Source organism: Pinus tabuliformis, chromosome 3_2 (genome assembly GCF_031772625.1).
Source record: "Pinus tabuliformis cultivar Carrire ecotype Pingquan chromosome 3_2, CPIR1, whole genome shotgun sequence".
NCBI classification, from domain to species: domain Eukaryota; kingdom Viridiplantae; phylum Streptophyta; class Pinopsida; order Pinales; family Pinaceae; genus Pinus; species Pinus tabuliformis.
Window position 1 is genome coordinate 651,511,430 of NC_142302.1, and position 13,981 is coordinate 651,525,410.

Sequence of the window (13,981 nt, forward strand, 5' to 3'; positions counted from 1 at the left end):
ATGAACTTTGTGCGCCAAATACCATGAGAAAAATAATTATTAATACCATGGGCCAAATACCATATTTATAAAAGAGGTATGGTAAATAAATAAAAATATATCAAATAAGATTAATATAATTACGCCCTAAGGCGTTTCCCTCTGAGATCCATCCCCCATTTTGCCTATGTGTCCTCCTCCGACGCCGTACGATGAGATGTTAGACGATTACAAACACCAGAACCGTCGATCAAAAATGTCACTGAGGCGATGCGGTCCGGGTAATGAAGAGCGCGGAGTGCCCCCCATTTTGCCTGTGTCCTCCTCTGACGCCGTACGATGAGATGTTAGACGATTACAAACACCAGAACCGTCGATCAAAAATGTCACTGAGGCGATGCGGTCCGGGTAATGAAGAGCGCGGAGTGCCAATCGCCATTCCACATACCGATATTTCTTCCTCTGTTACTCCGGTTTATTGTGTAAATAATATATTCTTCCACATTCTGCACTGAAAATGGTGTCAAACGACAAGGCCTCCGTCACGAAGGAGCTCAACGATAAGCACAGAAAGGTAAAGCTTCAAGGTCTCATGTTTTTTCTTTGAATAGTTCCGAAAATGTAGTGTGGATTTTGATTTATCTGTAAATGGGCCGAAAGCCCTGGAATTTGTTTTCTTTGTATAATTTGTAGTCCGAGCTCTATTTTTACTAGGGTCAGCTATTTTTTGTTTTGCCATTCATTCCTGAAATTATGCAGGGTCTCGGTACAAGTACTTCTAAAGAGGGGAAAGAATATTTTAAAAATTTGCAAAAACATAAAAAAGACTTCATGTGGATTAACGATGACGATGGAGATGCAATTGAATTAGCCTTCAGCAAGAAGAAAATAGAGGCCAGAAAGAACTGGCTAAGACATTTTTGAGGTAATGAAATTAGTTTCCATAATGAGTAAATGTTGTTGAATGGAAGACTGCTAATTTGCTCACAATTCTAACATTAATGAATCTAATGGCAGCCGGGGACATATTTGGACCAGACTGACAAGCTTATCAAGTACAACGACTTTGTAAACAAGGAACTGATCCTATTTTCCATGGCTGATTTGCAAAGATCCATCCCATCCATGGTTGATGGTTTGAAACCAGGGCAAAGAAAAATATTGTTTTGTTCTTTCAAGAGAAATTTTGTTACGCAAGCAAAGGTTGTCTCATCTTACCATGAAATTATTTACTCCCTTATCGGCAGTGCTTATCGGACTCTTGGAATTTACAATAATAATGTTGTTTCCTTAAACAGGTGGCTCAATTCTCGGGTTATGTCTCAGAGCATTCTGCTTACCATCACGGTGAGCAGAGTCTTGCTAGCACAATTATTGGAATGGCACAAGATTTTGTTGGAAGTAACAACATTAACCTTCTTGCCCCGCTTGGACAATTTGGTACCAGAGCCCAGGTGAGAAATTCAGGGAGGTAGTTGCTTTTGAATCTTAATGATCTTTACCACTGCTATTTATTCTTACATCTAAATGAAACCTCCTGCCTATGTGGGTCGTTTATGACGGTGGAAAAGACCATGCAAGCGCTCGATATGTTTTCACATGCCTGTCACCAATAACACGCTTCTTGTTCCCAAAAGACGATGATGTACTCTTGGATTACTTGAATGAAGATGGCCAGAAAATTGAGCCAACGTGGTAAGTAGTTCGGTATAGAAGAGTGATAAATTGTTGTATTCAGAATTGTGTATAAGTTGATAGGCAGGTACAGAAGGATGGCGAATTGTGGGATTCAGAAATTGCGTATAACCCTGGGGAGTCTTGTACACCAGGAATTTGTGTTATATATATGTTTTATTGCAAGCATGGGTTTTCATTGGTTTTCTGTATGTGGCTTATATATGTGCCAATTATTCTGATGGTCCTTGTGAATGGAAGTGAAGGAATTGGAACTGGTTGGAGTTCCTTTGTACCTAACTACAACCCAAGGGATATTGCCGCAAATATAAAGCGTATGCTTAATGATGAACCCTTGCAGCCAATGACACCTTGGTACAAGGGTTTTAAGGTAATATTCTGTCCATTATTCAATATAGAGATTTGCAGAATATTTTACAAATTTGATTCAACCGTTGTTTTCACTCTTAATCTTGGGTGTGTTCAGGGTACAATTGAACAAACATCTGTAAAGGATAATTGTGTGAGTTACACGATTAGTGGCATCATATAAGAAATTAATGAGACCACACTGAAAATTACAGAGTTGCCCGTTCGCAAGTGGACTCAGGATTACAAGGAATTTTTGGAAGCGTTGATGACTGGGAATTATAAGATTAAAGATCCATTCATAAGGGTGGGTTGCTGTCATTCATACAAATAGGTTACACGTAAGAATTTTTAAATATCGTGAAATGATTTTTAATGAAAATATTTGTCTTCCAGGACTACAAGGAATACAATACTGATACCAGGGTCCATTTTGAGGTGTCACTTTCTGAAGAGAATATGAAGATTGCACTTGAAGAGGGTCTTTTAAAGAAATTCACACTGACTACTACAGTCAATACAAGTAACATGCATCTTTTTGACTCAAAGGGAATCATTCATAAATATGAGACCCCTGAGCAAGGTACATTCCTTAAATTCATCATTATTTGGTTCTGGTAGGCTTCAATCTTGTATTTAAATGCATGAGTTGAAGAACGGTTCTAAATGGGATTACCTCATAAACTTGCAGTTCTGGAGGACTTCTATCATATCCGACTGGAATTCTATGAAAAGAGAAAGGTAGGGTTTTTCTGTGCTATCCTCTTTAGCCAGAGCCTTCTTTCTGGCTTAGCATTACCAACACATTTGTTTTCTGCCATTTCTGTGCCTGCCCTCTTTGTCTTACTTTGTCTCCAAGAACTTGTTTTGGCAATGCCTCGTCAAAAGATGCCATGGATTGAAATTTTGAAAGCCCAACAAATTGTGTTTTTGTTTCATATAATGAACAACAAAATTTTGGAATGAACGCTTTTAACATTGAATTGAAATTGTGAATCCAGAAAGTCCAATTGGACAACCTTCAGCTTGATTTGCTGAAATTGGACAATAAAGTTAGATTCATACTGGGGGTTGTAAATGGAGAAATCATAGTGAGCAACAAGAAACGTGCAGAGTTGCTGCTTGAATTGAAGAACGAAGGCTTCACCCCATTCCCCAAGAAGGGAAAACCTGTTGAGGCAGCTATTGCTGGGGCAATAGAAGATGCTGAAGAGTCTCCTGAAGACAACATTGAGACAGTAAAGGGTGTTCGTGCTGGAGATTATGAGTATCTTCTATCCTTGGCAATAGGAACATTGACTTTAGAAAAGGTGCAGCAATTATGTGCTGAACGAGACAAGCTTGAGGATGACGTTGAGGAGCTTAAAAAGGCAACACCCAAATCTCTATGCTGGAAAGACTTGGATGCCTTTACAAAGGAGTTGGATGTATGTTCCTCATCTTTTGACACCTTTGGTAGATCGAGATTTGTGTGATTCATCCTGTCTGATAAACGAGTTGCTTCATCCACTCTTATGGCTTTTGGTATATTTGGTTTCTCACTTGTCTGTAATTTTTGTAGGCTCGAGAACTACAGGAGCCCAAGGATGATGAATATGAATTGAGCAACATGGGAAATGATTCTGCCAGAATCTTCAGACAAGTAGGCAAAAACCAGAGAAAAAAATACCAAAAAAACTGTAACTGCTGAAAAAAACTGATTCTCAATCAACCACCAACAATCAGGCATCGACTGCCTCTCTTACTACAACTAATGCACAGAATGGTAATGCTGTTTTTAATCAACTGCGATTGAAATTCACTGTTATAAATGTCATCGCGACTCGAGCTCCTGTGCAGTATGCCTCGGGTTATGTCTCAGAGCATTCTGCTTACCATCACGGTGAGCAGAGTCTTGCTAGCACAATTATTGGAATGGCACAAGATTTTGTTGGAAGTAACAACATTAACCTTCTTGCCCCGCTTGGACAATTTGGTACCAGAGCCCAGGTGAGAAATTCAAGGAGGTAGTTGCTTTTGAATCTTAATGATCTTTACCACTGCTATTTATTCTTACATCTAAATGAAACCTCCTGCCTATGTGGGTCGTTTATGACGGTGGAAAAGACCATGCAAGCGCTCGATATGTTTTCACATGCCTGTCACCAATAACATGCTTCTTGTTCCCAAAAGACGATGATGTACTCTTGGATTACTTGAATGAAGATGGCCAGAAAATTGAGCCAACGTGGTAAGTAGTTCGGTATAGAAGAGTGATAAATTGTTGTATTCAGAATTGTGTATAAGTTGATAGGCAGGTACAGAAGGATGGCGAATTGTGGGATTCAGAAATTTCGTATAACCCTGGGGAGTCTTGTACACCAGGAATTTGTGTTATATATATGTTTTATTGCAAGCATGGGTTTTCATTGGTTTTCTGTATGTGGCTTAGATATGTGCCAATTATTCTGATGGTCCTTGTGAATGGAAGTGAAGGAATTGGAACTGGTTGGAGTTCCTTTGTACCTAACTACAACCCAAGGGATATTGCCGCAAATATAAAGCGCATGCTTAATGATGAACCCTTGCAGCCAATGACACCTTGGTACAAGGGTTTTAAGGTAATATTCTGTCCATTATTCAGTATAGAGATTTGCAGAATATTTTACAAATTTGATTCAACCGTTGTTTTCACTCTTAATCTTGGGTGTGTTCAGGGTACAATTGAACAAACAGCTGTAAAGGATAATTGTGTGAGTTACACGATTAGTGGCATCATAGAAGAAATTAATGAGACCACACTGAGAATTACAGAGTTGCCCGTTCGCAAGTGGACTCAGGATTACAAGGAATTTTTGGAAGCATTGATGACTGGGAATGATAAGATTAAAGATCCATTCATAAGGGTGGGTTGCTATCATTCATACAAATAGGTTACACGTAAGAATTTTTAAATATCGTGAAATGATTTTTAATGAAAATATTTGTCTTCCAGGACTACAAGGAATACAATACTGATACCAGGGTCCATTTTGAGGTGTCACTTTCTGAAGAGAATATGAAGATTGCACTTCAAGAGGGTCTTTTAAAGAAATTCACACTGACTACTACAGTCAATACAAGTAACATGCATCTTTTTGACTCAAAGGGAATCATTCATAAATATGAGACCCCTGAGCAAGGTACATTCCTTAAATTCATCATTATTCGGTTGTCTGGTAGGCTTCAATCTTGTATTTAAATGCATGAGTTGAAGAACGGTTCTAAATGGGATTACCTCATAAACTTGCAGTTCTGGAGGACTTCTATCATATCCGACTGGAATTCTATGAAAAGAGAAAGGTAGGGTTTTTCTGTGCTATCCTCTTTAGCCAGAGCCTTCTTTCTGGCTTAGCATTACCAACACATTTGTTTTCTGCCATTTCTGTGCCTGCCCTCTTTGTCTTACTTTGTCTCCAAGAACTTGTTTTGGCAATGCCTCGTCAAAAGATGCCATGGATTGAAATTTTGAAAGCCCAACAAATTGTGTTTTTGTTTCATATAATGAACAACAAAATTTTGGAATGAACGCTTTTAACATTGAATTGAAATTGTGAATCCAGAAAGTCCAATTGGACAACCTTCAGCTTGATTTGCTGAAATTGGACAATAAAGTTAGATTCATACTGGGGGTTGTAAATGGAGAAATCATAGTGAGCAACAAGAAACGTGCAGAGTTGCTGCTTGAATTGAAGAACGAAGGCTTCACCCCATTCCCCAAGAAGGGAAAACCTGTTGAGGCAGCTATTGCTGGGGCAATAGAAGATGCTGAAGAGTCTCCTGAAGACAACATTGAGACAGTAAAGGGTGTTCGTGCTGGAGATTATGAGTATCTTCTATCCTTGGCAATAGGAACATTGACTTTAGAAAAGGTGCAGCAATTATGTGCTGAACGAGACAAGCTTGAGGATGACGTTGAGGAGCTTAAAAAGGCAACACCCAAATCTCTATGCTGGAAAGACTTGGATGCCTTTACAAAGGAGTTGGATGTATGTTCCTCATCTTTTGACACCTTTGGTAGATCGAGATTTGTGTGATTCATCCTGTCTGATAAACGAGTTGCTTCATCCACTCTTATGGCTTTTGGTATATTTGGTTTCTCACTTGTCTGTAATTTTTGTAGGCTCGAGAACTACAGGAGCCCAAGGATGATGAATATGAATTGAGCAACATGGGAAATGATTCTGCCAGAATCTTCAGACAAGTAGGCAAAAACCAGAGAAAAAAATACCAAAAAAACTGTAACTGCTGAAAAAAACTGATTCTCAATCAACCACCAACAATCAGGCATCGACTGCCTCTCTTACTACAACTAATGCACAGAATGGTAATGCTGTTTTTAATCAACTGCGATTGAAATTCACTGTTATAAATGTCATCGCGACTCGAGCTCCTGTGCAGTATGCCTCGGGTTATGTCTCAGAGCATTCTGCTTACCATCACGGTGAGCAGAGTCTTGCTAGCACAATTATTGGAATGGCACAAGATTTTGTTGGAAGTAACAACATTAACCTTCTTGCCCCGCTTGGACAATTTGGTACCAGAGCCCAGGTGAGAAATTCAAGGAGGTAGTTGCTTTTGAATCTTAATGATCTTTACCACTGCTATTTATTCTTACATCTAAATGAAACCTCCTGCCTATGTGGGTCGTTTATGACGGTGGAAAAGACCATGCAAGCGCTCGATATGTTTTCACATGCCTGTCACCAATAACATGCTTCTTGTTCCCAAAAGACGATGATGTACTCTTGGATTACTTGAATGAAGATGGCCAGAAAATTGAGCCAACGTGGTAAGTAGTTCGGTATAGAAGAGTGATAAATTGTTGTATTCAGAATTGTGTATAAGTTGATAGGCAGGTACAGAAGGATGGCGAATTGTGGGATTCAGAAATTTCGTATAACCCTGGGGAGTCTTGTACACCAGGAATTTGTGTTATATATATGTTTTATTGCAAGCATGGGTTTTCATTGGTTTTCTGTATGTGGCTTAGATATGTGCCAATTATTCTGATGGTCCTTGTGAATGGAAGTGAAGGAATTGGAACTGGTTGGAGTTCCTTTGTACCTAACTACAACCCAAGGGATATTGCCGCAAATATAAAGCGCATGCTTAATGATGAACCCTTGCAGCCAATGACACCTTGGTACAAGGGTTTTAAGGTAATATTCTGTCCATTATTCAGTATAGAGATTTGCAGAATATTTTACAAATTTGATTCAACCGTTGTTTTCACTCTTAATCTTGGGTGTGTTCAGGGTACAATTGAACAAACAGCTGTAAAGGATAATTGTGTGAGTTACACGATTAGTGGCATCATAGAAGAAATTAATGAGACCACACTGAGAATTACAGAGTTGCCCGTTCGCAAGTGGACTCAGGATTACAAGGAATTTTTGGAAGCATTGATGACTGGGAATGATAAGATTAAAGATCCATTCATAAGGGTGGGTTGCTATCATTCATACAAATAGGTTACACGTAAGAATTTTTAAATATCGTGAAATGATTTTTAATGAAAATATTTGTCTTCCAGGACTACAAGGAATACAATACTGATACCAGGGTCCATTTTGAGGTGTCACTTTCTGAAGAGAATATGAAGATTGCACTTCAAGAGGGTCTTTTAAAGAAATTCACACTGACTACTACAGTCAATACAAGTAACATGCATCTTTTTGACTCAAAGGGAATCATTCATAAATATGAGACCCCTGAGCAAGGTACATTCCTTAAATTCATCATTATTCGGTTGTCTGGTAGGCTTCAATCTTGTATTTAAATGCATGAGTTGAAGAACGGTTCTAAATGGGATTACCTCATAAACTTGCAGTTCTGGAGGACTTCTATCATATCCGACTGGAATTCTATGAAAAGAGAAAGGTAGGGTTTTTCTGTGCTATCCTCTTTAGCCAGAGCCTTCTTTCTGGCTTAGCATTACCAACACATTTGTTTTCTACCATTTCTGTGCCTGCCCTCTTTGTCTTACTTTGTCTCCAAGAACTTGTTTTGGCAATGCCTCGTCAAAAGATGCCATGGATTGAAATTTTGAAAGCCCAACAAATTGTGTTTTTGTTTCATATAATGAACAACAAAATTTTGGAATGAACGCTTTTAACATTGAATTGAAATTGTGAATCCAGAAAGTCCAATTGGACAACCTTCAGCTTGATTTGCTGAAATTGGACAATAAAGTTAGATTCATACTGGGGGTTGTAAATGGAGAAATCATAGTGAGCAACAAGAAACGTGCAGAGTTGCTGCTTGAATTGAAGAACGAAGGCTTCACCCCATTCCCCAAGAAGGGAAAACCTGTTGAGGCAGCTATTGCTGGGGCAATAGAAGATGCTGAAGAGTCTCCTGAAGACAACATTGAGACAGTAAAGGGTGTTCGTGCTGGAGATTATGAGTATCTTCTATCCTTGGCAATAGGAACATTGACTTTAGAAAAGGTGCAGCAATTATGTGCTGAACGAGACAAGCTTGAGGATGACGTTGAGGAGCTTAAAAAGGCAACACCCAAATCTCTATGCTGGAAAGACTTGGATGCCTTTACAAAGGAGTTGGATGTATGTTCCTCATCTTTTGACACCTTTGGTAGATCGAGATTTGTGTGATTCATCCTGTCTGATAAACGAGTTGCTTCATCCACTCTTATGGCTTTTGGTATATTTGGTTTCTCACTTGTCTGTAATTTTTGTAGGCTCGAGAACTACAGGAGCCCAAGGATGATGAATATGAATTGAGCAACATGGGAAATGATTCTGCCAGAATCTTCAGACAAGTAGGCAAAAACCAGAGAAAAAAATACCAAAAAAACTGTAACTGCTGAAAAAAACTGATTCTCAATCAACCACCAACAATCAGGCATCGACTGCCTCTCTTACTACAACTAATGCACAGAATGGTAATGCTGTTTTTAATCAACTGCGATTGAAATTCACTGTTATAAATGTCATCGCGACTCGAGCTCCTGTGCAGTATGCCTCGGGTTATGTCTCAGAGCATTCTGCTTACCATCACGGTGAGCAGAGTCTTGCTAGCACAATTATTGGAATGGCACAAGATTTTGTTGGAAGTAACAACATTAACCTTCTTGCCCCGCTTGGACAATTTGGTACCAGAGCCCAGGTGAGAAATTCAAGGAGGTAGTTGCTTTTGAATCTTAATGATCTTTACCACTGCTATTTATTCTTACATCTAAATGAAACCTCCTGCCTATGTGGGTCGTTTATGACGGTGGAAAAGACCATGCAAGCGCTCGATATGTTTTCACATGCCTGTCACCAATAACATGCTTCTTGTTCCCAAAAGACGATGATGTACTCTTGGATTACTTGAATGAAGATGGCCAGAAAATTGAGCCAACGTGGTAAGTAGTTCGGTATAGAAGAGTGATAAATTGTTGTATTCAGAATTGTGTATAAGTTGATAGGCAGGTACAGAAGGATGGCGAATTGTGGGATTCAGAAATTTCGTATAACCCTGGGGAGTCTTGTACACCAGGAATTTGTGTTATATATATGTTTTATTGCAAGCATGGGTTTTCATTGGTTTTCTGTATGTGGCTTAGATATGTGCCAATTATTCTGATGGTCCTTGTGAATGGAAGTGAAGGAATTGGAACTGGTTGGAGTTCCTTTGTACCTAACTACAACCCAAGGGATATTGCCGCAAATATAAAGCGCATGCTTAATGATGAACCCTTGCAGCCAATGACACCTTGGTACAAGGGTTTTAAGGTAATATTCTGTCCATTATTTAGTATAGAGATTTGCAGAATATTTTACAAATTTGATTCAACCGTTGTTTTCACTCTTAATCTTGGGTGTGTTCAGGGTACAATTGAACAAACAGCTGTAAAGGATAATTGTGTGAGTTACACGATTAGTGGCATCATAGAAGAAATTAATGAGACCACACTGAGAATTACAGAGTTGCCCGTTCGCAAGTGGACTCAGGATTACAAGGAATTTTTGGAAGCATTGATGACTGGGAATGATAAGATTAAAGATCCATTCATAAGGGTGGGTTGCTATCATTCATACAAATAGGTTACACGTAAGAATTTTTAAATATCGTGAAATGATTTTTAATGAAAATATTTGTCTTCCAGGACTACAAGGAATACAATACTGATACCAGGGTCCATTTTGAGGTGTCACTTTCTGAAGAGAATATGAAGATTGCACTTCAAGAGGGTCTTTTAAAGAAATTCACACTGACTACTACAGTCAATACAAGTAACATGCATCTTTTTGACTCAAAGGGAATCATTCATAAATATGAGACCCCTGAGCAAGGTACATTCCTTAAATTCATCATTATTCGGTTGTCTGGTAGGCTTCAATCTTGTATTTAAATGCATGAGTTGAAGAACGGTTCTAAATGGGATTACCTCATAAACTTGCAGTTCTGGAGGACTTCTATCATATCCGACTGGAATTCTATGAAAAGAGAAAGGTAGGGTTTTTCTGTGCTATCCTCTTTAGCCAGAGCCTTCTTTCTGGCTTAGCATTACCAACACATTTGTTTTCTGCCATTTCTGTGCCTGCCCTCTTTGTCTTACTTTGTCTCCAAGAACTTGTTTTGGCAATGCCTCGTCAAAAGATGCCATGGATTGAAATTTTGAAAGCCCAACAAATTGTGTTTTTGTTTCATATAATGAACAACAAAATTTTGGAATGAACGCTTTTAACATTGAATTGAAATTGTGAATCCAGAAAGTCCAATTGGACAACCTTCAGCTTGATTTGCTGAAATTGGACAATAAAGTTAGATTCATACTGGGGGTTGTAAATGGAGAAATCATAGTGAGCAACAAGAAACGTGCAGAGTTGCTGCTTGAATTGAAGAACGAAGGCTTCACCCCATTCCCCAAGAAGGGAAAACCTGTTGAGGCAGCTATTGCTGGGGCAATGGAAGATGTTGAAGAGTCTCTTGAAGACAACATTGAGACAGTAAAGGGTGTTCGTGCTGGAGATTATGAGTATCTTCTATCCTTGGCAATAGGAACATTGACTTTAGAAAAGGTGCAGCAATTATGTGCTGAACGAGACAAGCTTGAGGATGACGTTGAGGAGCTTAAAAAGGCAACACCCAAATCTCTATGCTGGAAAGACTCGGATGCCTTTACAAAGGAGTTGGATGTATGTTCCTCATCTTTTGACACCTTTGATAGATCGAGATTTGTGTGATTCATCCCGTCTGATAAACGAGTTGCTTCATCCACTCTTATGGCTTTTGGTATATTTGGTTTCTCACTTGTCTGTAATTTTTGTAGGCTCAAGAACTACAGGAGCCCAAGGATGATGAATATGAATTGAGCAACATGGGAAATGATTCTGCCAGAATCTTCAGACAAGTAGGCAAAAACCAGAGAAAAAAATACCAAAAAAACTGTAACTGCTGAAAAAACTGATTCTCAATCAACCACCAACAATCAGGCATCGACTGCCTCTCTTACTACAACTAATGCACATAATGGTAATGCTGTTTTTAATCAACTGCGATTGAAATTCACTGTTATAAATGTCATCCCTGTGGTTGTAAAAGCTTTGACGTATGCCTGGCATCTATCTGCAGAAATTGCGAAACCCAAGCGTGGAGGCGGCAAGAAAGGGGCTGCGAAAAAACAAATGGTTTGTTTAAGTTGCTTTCTATTTATTTCCGTAGGATCCAATTTATGTTTTTGTTTAACATGGATGATGTGAATTGGATCTTTTCAGGAAGTGGAAAGCGATGAGGACGATGAATTAGATACCAGCCTGCAGGATCGGTTGGCATCTTATAACAATGGCTTATCAACAGATCAATCAGGTTCCTCATCATATTTTTTCTGCAGCAATTGATATTTACTCAAGAGATGAGATAAGATGAGATAATTATATCTATGTCCAACTAATGACCACAAAGTAGGTCAAAGGGACTATTGATTACAATGATGTCCATAAATTGTGGGAGAACCAAACAGTCTCCTATAAAAAATACAATGCATGAATATAAAACTTTTGTTATTTGGGCACTTCAGTCTCTTCTAATATAAATTTGCATTCTGTAATCTGAGTACTTGTATTTTTTTCAATTTGCAGTTGTTGAGGATCAGGGAAGCAAACAAAATTCACCAACTGAAGATTTTAAACCAAACCAGAAAGAGACCACTAGACGGGCAAAAAAGGCTGCCCCTGTCTACGTTGAGATGTCAGATGAAGATGGTACAATGGAAACCATTCCAGAAGAAGAAGAAAATGAAGAGGGAGAGAAACAACCAAGGAAGGCTGGTGCAAAAGGGAAGGCTGCCAATGGGAGAACAAAGAAGGCCACTATTGCCAGTGATGGTGATTCTGATTTTGGAATTGATGAAGATGACGACACTGATTATGAGGAAGCCATTCCTAGGAAGGGGTCAAAGAAGCGTGCTATTGCTAAGGCCTCCAAACCCTCGAAACAAACCCTAACAAGTCTAATTCTACAACTACTGCCCCTGTACCTAGAAAGAGAGGACCCAAAAGGCCAACCCAGGGACAAAAGCTCCCCCAAATGCCTTTCTATCCTAATCGTAGCCGTTAGATTTTTTGTTAGACGATTGAACAAAAATCAACCGTCTGATTAGCTGTCTGATTTAATAAATAAAAAATGTTTTAAAATATTAAAAACCTTGAAAAAACGTTTCACCTTTCACTTGACATCTGTGGGCTCACGGCTGAGCTTAAGGAAGAAGTTGCAACTTCCTGAGAGCATGCGAAAAGCCCCCCTGATTTTACAGTGTCGTCTGGCCTGTATATTCTTGCAAGAATTACTCCTGCCTCATTCAGAGAAAATACCAGAAGGGCTTCGATGACTGCAAAGACTGCTTCGATCTTCAAGGCCGGGAGAAAACCAGGTGGGTAAATGGCAGTGGCTCCATGGATTACTCTGTCGACGAGGTATTGAATCTGAAGAAGAAGACAATTCGAATTGGGTTGGACATCGGAGGAGGAATAGGAACTTTCGCCGTGAGAATGAGGGAGGAATAGGAACTTTCGTCATGTATATCACTATAACACAGACGCTGCTATTCTTTGAAAATACTTTGGACATTGTTCATTCTATGCATGTCTTGAGCAATTGGATTCCCACACAGCTGCTGGAATTTGTACTCTATGATTAGGTGAGGGTTCTGAGAAGAAACTGCAGAAACATGTGAGAGATCTGAAATTGATACACTTTTGATTTTGTTTATCAGGAAACTTTTCAAAGATTTTCAGAAGGTAAAGTTTAGCTTGGTGGCTTTTACAATACTTCTATTTGAGAAATTTTTAATTTTCAATCATGGGAATATATATGATGCCCTTGCATGTTTTTAATATATTTGCCACTTTCAGTGTATGGTTCATGTATCTGGGTTTGATTTAGGGCTCCAAGATTTTCATATTCATATTAATATATAAAACAGATCTGCAATTTGAATTTCTGGATTTTCTACCGTGCCATGGTTTTCATTGATATTTGAAAAAATGTGGATGGTTTGTGTGTAATGGTCAAGGGCTGAAATTCAATGGCCATGTTTAGTAGGTGTCGTGCTCTGCAAATTCTCCCAGACTTAGTTGGGAATCTGGGGGGCCTTCAAAGTCTTGTCCTGGGCGAGTGCCGCGCTCTACAGACGCTGCCAGACTCGGTTGGGAAGTTGACGTTTTTCCAAAGTCTTGACCTGGAAGGGTGTCATGCTCTGCAAATGCTCCCAGACTCAGTTGGGGATCTAAAGGGCTTCCAAATTCTTCAGCTGCGTCCGTGTTCCAATTTACAGGTGCTGCCCAAAGTTGAGCATTTGAGATCGTTGGTGAAGCTTGATGTGTCTGGATGTCCCAAACTACAATGTAGTGTGGGAGTATTCGAGCAGCTACGCCAACGACTGGGAGAAGGTTTTAGTGAAGAAAACTTGGGAGAAAGCTTCAGTGAAGAA

The 13,981-nt window shown here is 39.2% G+C and overlaps 4 protein-coding genes and 1 pseudogene across 9 annotated transcripts; all 5 read left to right on the forward strand.

The window, feature by feature from the left end:
* The first annotated feature begins 491 nt into the window (after positions 1 to 491).
* LOC149182324 (uncharacterized) lies at positions 492 to 2,147 on the forward strand. 2 transcript variants are annotated; one of them, XR_016257061.1, is made up of 6 exons: positions 492 to 553; positions 739 to 904; positions 997 to 1,182; positions 1,278 to 1,433; positions 1,551 to 1,674; positions 1,920 to 2,147. XR_016257061.1 is itself a non-coding variant. In XM_089416820.1 (5 exons), exons 3-5 carry the CDS (start codon positions 1,075 to 1,077, stop codon positions 1,593 to 1,595), a joined length of 309 nt encoding a protein of 102 aa, XP_089272946.1. In that variant the 5' UTR covers positions 492 to 553; positions 739 to 904; positions 997 to 1,074; the 3' UTR covers positions 1,596 to 1,863. The 2 variants fall into 2 exon arrangements, 1 of the variants encoding a protein (XP_089272946.1); XM_089416820.1 differs by lacking the exon at positions 1,920 to 2,147 and having other exon boundaries at positions 1,551 to 1,863.
* Positions 2,148 to 2,350: 203 nt separating this feature from the next.
* Positions 2,351 to 3,768, forward strand: LOC149182325 (DNA topoisomerase 2-like). Its single transcript, XM_089416819.1, has 4 exons — positions 2,351 to 2,605; positions 2,714 to 2,763; positions 3,024 to 3,449; positions 3,584 to 3,768. The coding sequence occupies exons 1-4, from the start codon at positions 2,398 to 2,400 to the stop codon at positions 3,710 to 3,712; spliced, it is 813 nt and encodes a 270-aa protein (XP_089272945.1). The 5' UTR covers positions 2,351 to 2,397; the 3' UTR covers positions 3,713 to 3,768.
* A 490-nt stretch (positions 3,769 to 4,258) lies between these two features.
* On the forward strand, positions 4,259 to 12,609 carry LOC149182326 (DNA topoisomerase 2-like; annotated as a pseudogene).
* On the forward strand, positions 6,453 to 11,682 carry LOC149182327 (DNA topoisomerase 2-like). Of its 5 annotated transcripts, none has more exons than XM_089416815.1 (9): positions 6,453 to 6,591; positions 6,709 to 6,832; positions 7,034 to 7,202; positions 7,299 to 7,487; positions 7,577 to 7,763; positions 7,874 to 7,923; positions 8,184 to 8,609; positions 8,744 to 8,947; positions 11,626 to 11,682. In XM_089416815.1, exons 3-8 carry the CDS (start codon positions 7,053 to 7,055, stop codon positions 8,870 to 8,872), a joined length of 1,131 nt encoding a protein of 376 aa, XP_089272941.1. In that variant the 5' UTR covers positions 6,453 to 6,591; positions 6,709 to 6,832; positions 7,034 to 7,052; the 3' UTR covers positions 8,873 to 8,947; positions 11,626 to 11,682. The 5 variants fall into 5 exon arrangements, with proteins under 5 accessions (XP_089272941.1, XP_089272940.1, XP_089272939.1 ...); XM_089416814.1 differs by having other exon boundaries at positions 7,078 to 7,202; XM_089416813.1 differs by lacking the exons at positions 6,453 to 6,591; positions 6,709 to 6,832 and having other exon boundaries at positions 6,839 to 7,202.
* Positions 9,033 to 11,237, forward strand: LOC149182328 (DNA topoisomerase 2-like). The gene is made up of 7 exons (XM_089417977.1): positions 9,033 to 9,171; positions 9,289 to 9,412; positions 9,658 to 9,782; positions 9,879 to 10,067; positions 10,157 to 10,343; positions 10,454 to 10,503; positions 10,764 to 11,237. Exons 2-7 carry the CDS (start codon positions 9,382 to 9,384, stop codon positions 11,235 to 11,237), a joined length of 1,056 nt encoding a protein of 351 aa, XP_089274103.1. The 5' UTR covers positions 9,033 to 9,171; positions 9,289 to 9,381.
* Positions 12,610 to 13,981: the final 1,372 nt, after the last annotated feature.

Excerpts from the sequence above, each read along its gene's own strand:
- LOC149182325 (XM_089416819.1), top strand. The coding sequence starts at position 2,398 with ATGAAAATATTTGTCTTCCAGGACTACAAGGAATACAATACTGATACC. Across the intron at positions 2,606-2,713 it reads ATATGAGACCCCTGAGCAAG|TTCTGGAGGACTTCTATCAT; the intron begins GTACATTCCTTA and ends ATAAACTTGCAG. Across the intron at positions 3,450-3,583 it reads CCTTTACAAAGGAGTTGGAT|GCTCGAGAACTACAGGAGCC; the intron begins GTATGTTCCTCA and ends TAATTTTTGTAG.
- LOC149182327 (XM_089416813.1), top strand. The coding sequence starts at position 6,984 with ATGTTTTATTGCAAGCATGGGTTTTCATTGGTTTTCTGTATGTGGCTT. Across the intron at positions 7,203-7,298 it reads CTTGGTACAAGGGTTTTAAG|GGTACAATTGAACAAACAGC; the intron begins GTAATATTCTGT and ends GGGTGTGTTCAG. Across the intron at positions 7,488-7,576 it reads TTAAAGATCCATTCATAAGG|GACTACAAGGAATACAATAC; the intron begins GTGGGTTGCTAT and ends TTTGTCTTCCAG.
- LOC149182328 (XM_089417977.1), top strand. The coding sequence starts at position 9,382 with ATGAAGATGGCCAGAAAATTGAGCCAACGTG. Across the intron at positions 9,413-9,657 it reads CAGAAAATTGAGCCAACGTG|GAATTGGAACTGGTTGGAGT; the intron begins GTAAGTAGTTCG and ends ATGGAAGTGAAG. Across the intron at positions 10,504-10,763 it reads AATTCTATGAAAAGAGAAAG|AAAGTCCAATTGGACAACCT; the intron begins GTAGGGTTTTTC and ends TTGTGAATCCAG.
- LOC149182324 (XM_089416820.1), top strand. The coding sequence starts at position 1,075 with ATGGCTGATTTGCAAAGATCCATCCCATCCATGGTTGATGGTTTGAAA. Across the intron at positions 1,183-1,277 it reads ATTTTGTTACGCAAGCAAAG|GTGGCTCAATTCTCGGGTTA; the intron begins GTTGTCTCATCT and ends TTCCTTAAACAG. Across the intron at positions 1,434-1,550 it reads AATTTGGTACCAGAGCCCAG|ACCATGCAAGCGCTCGATAT; the intron begins GTGAGAAATTCA and ends ACGGTGGAAAAG.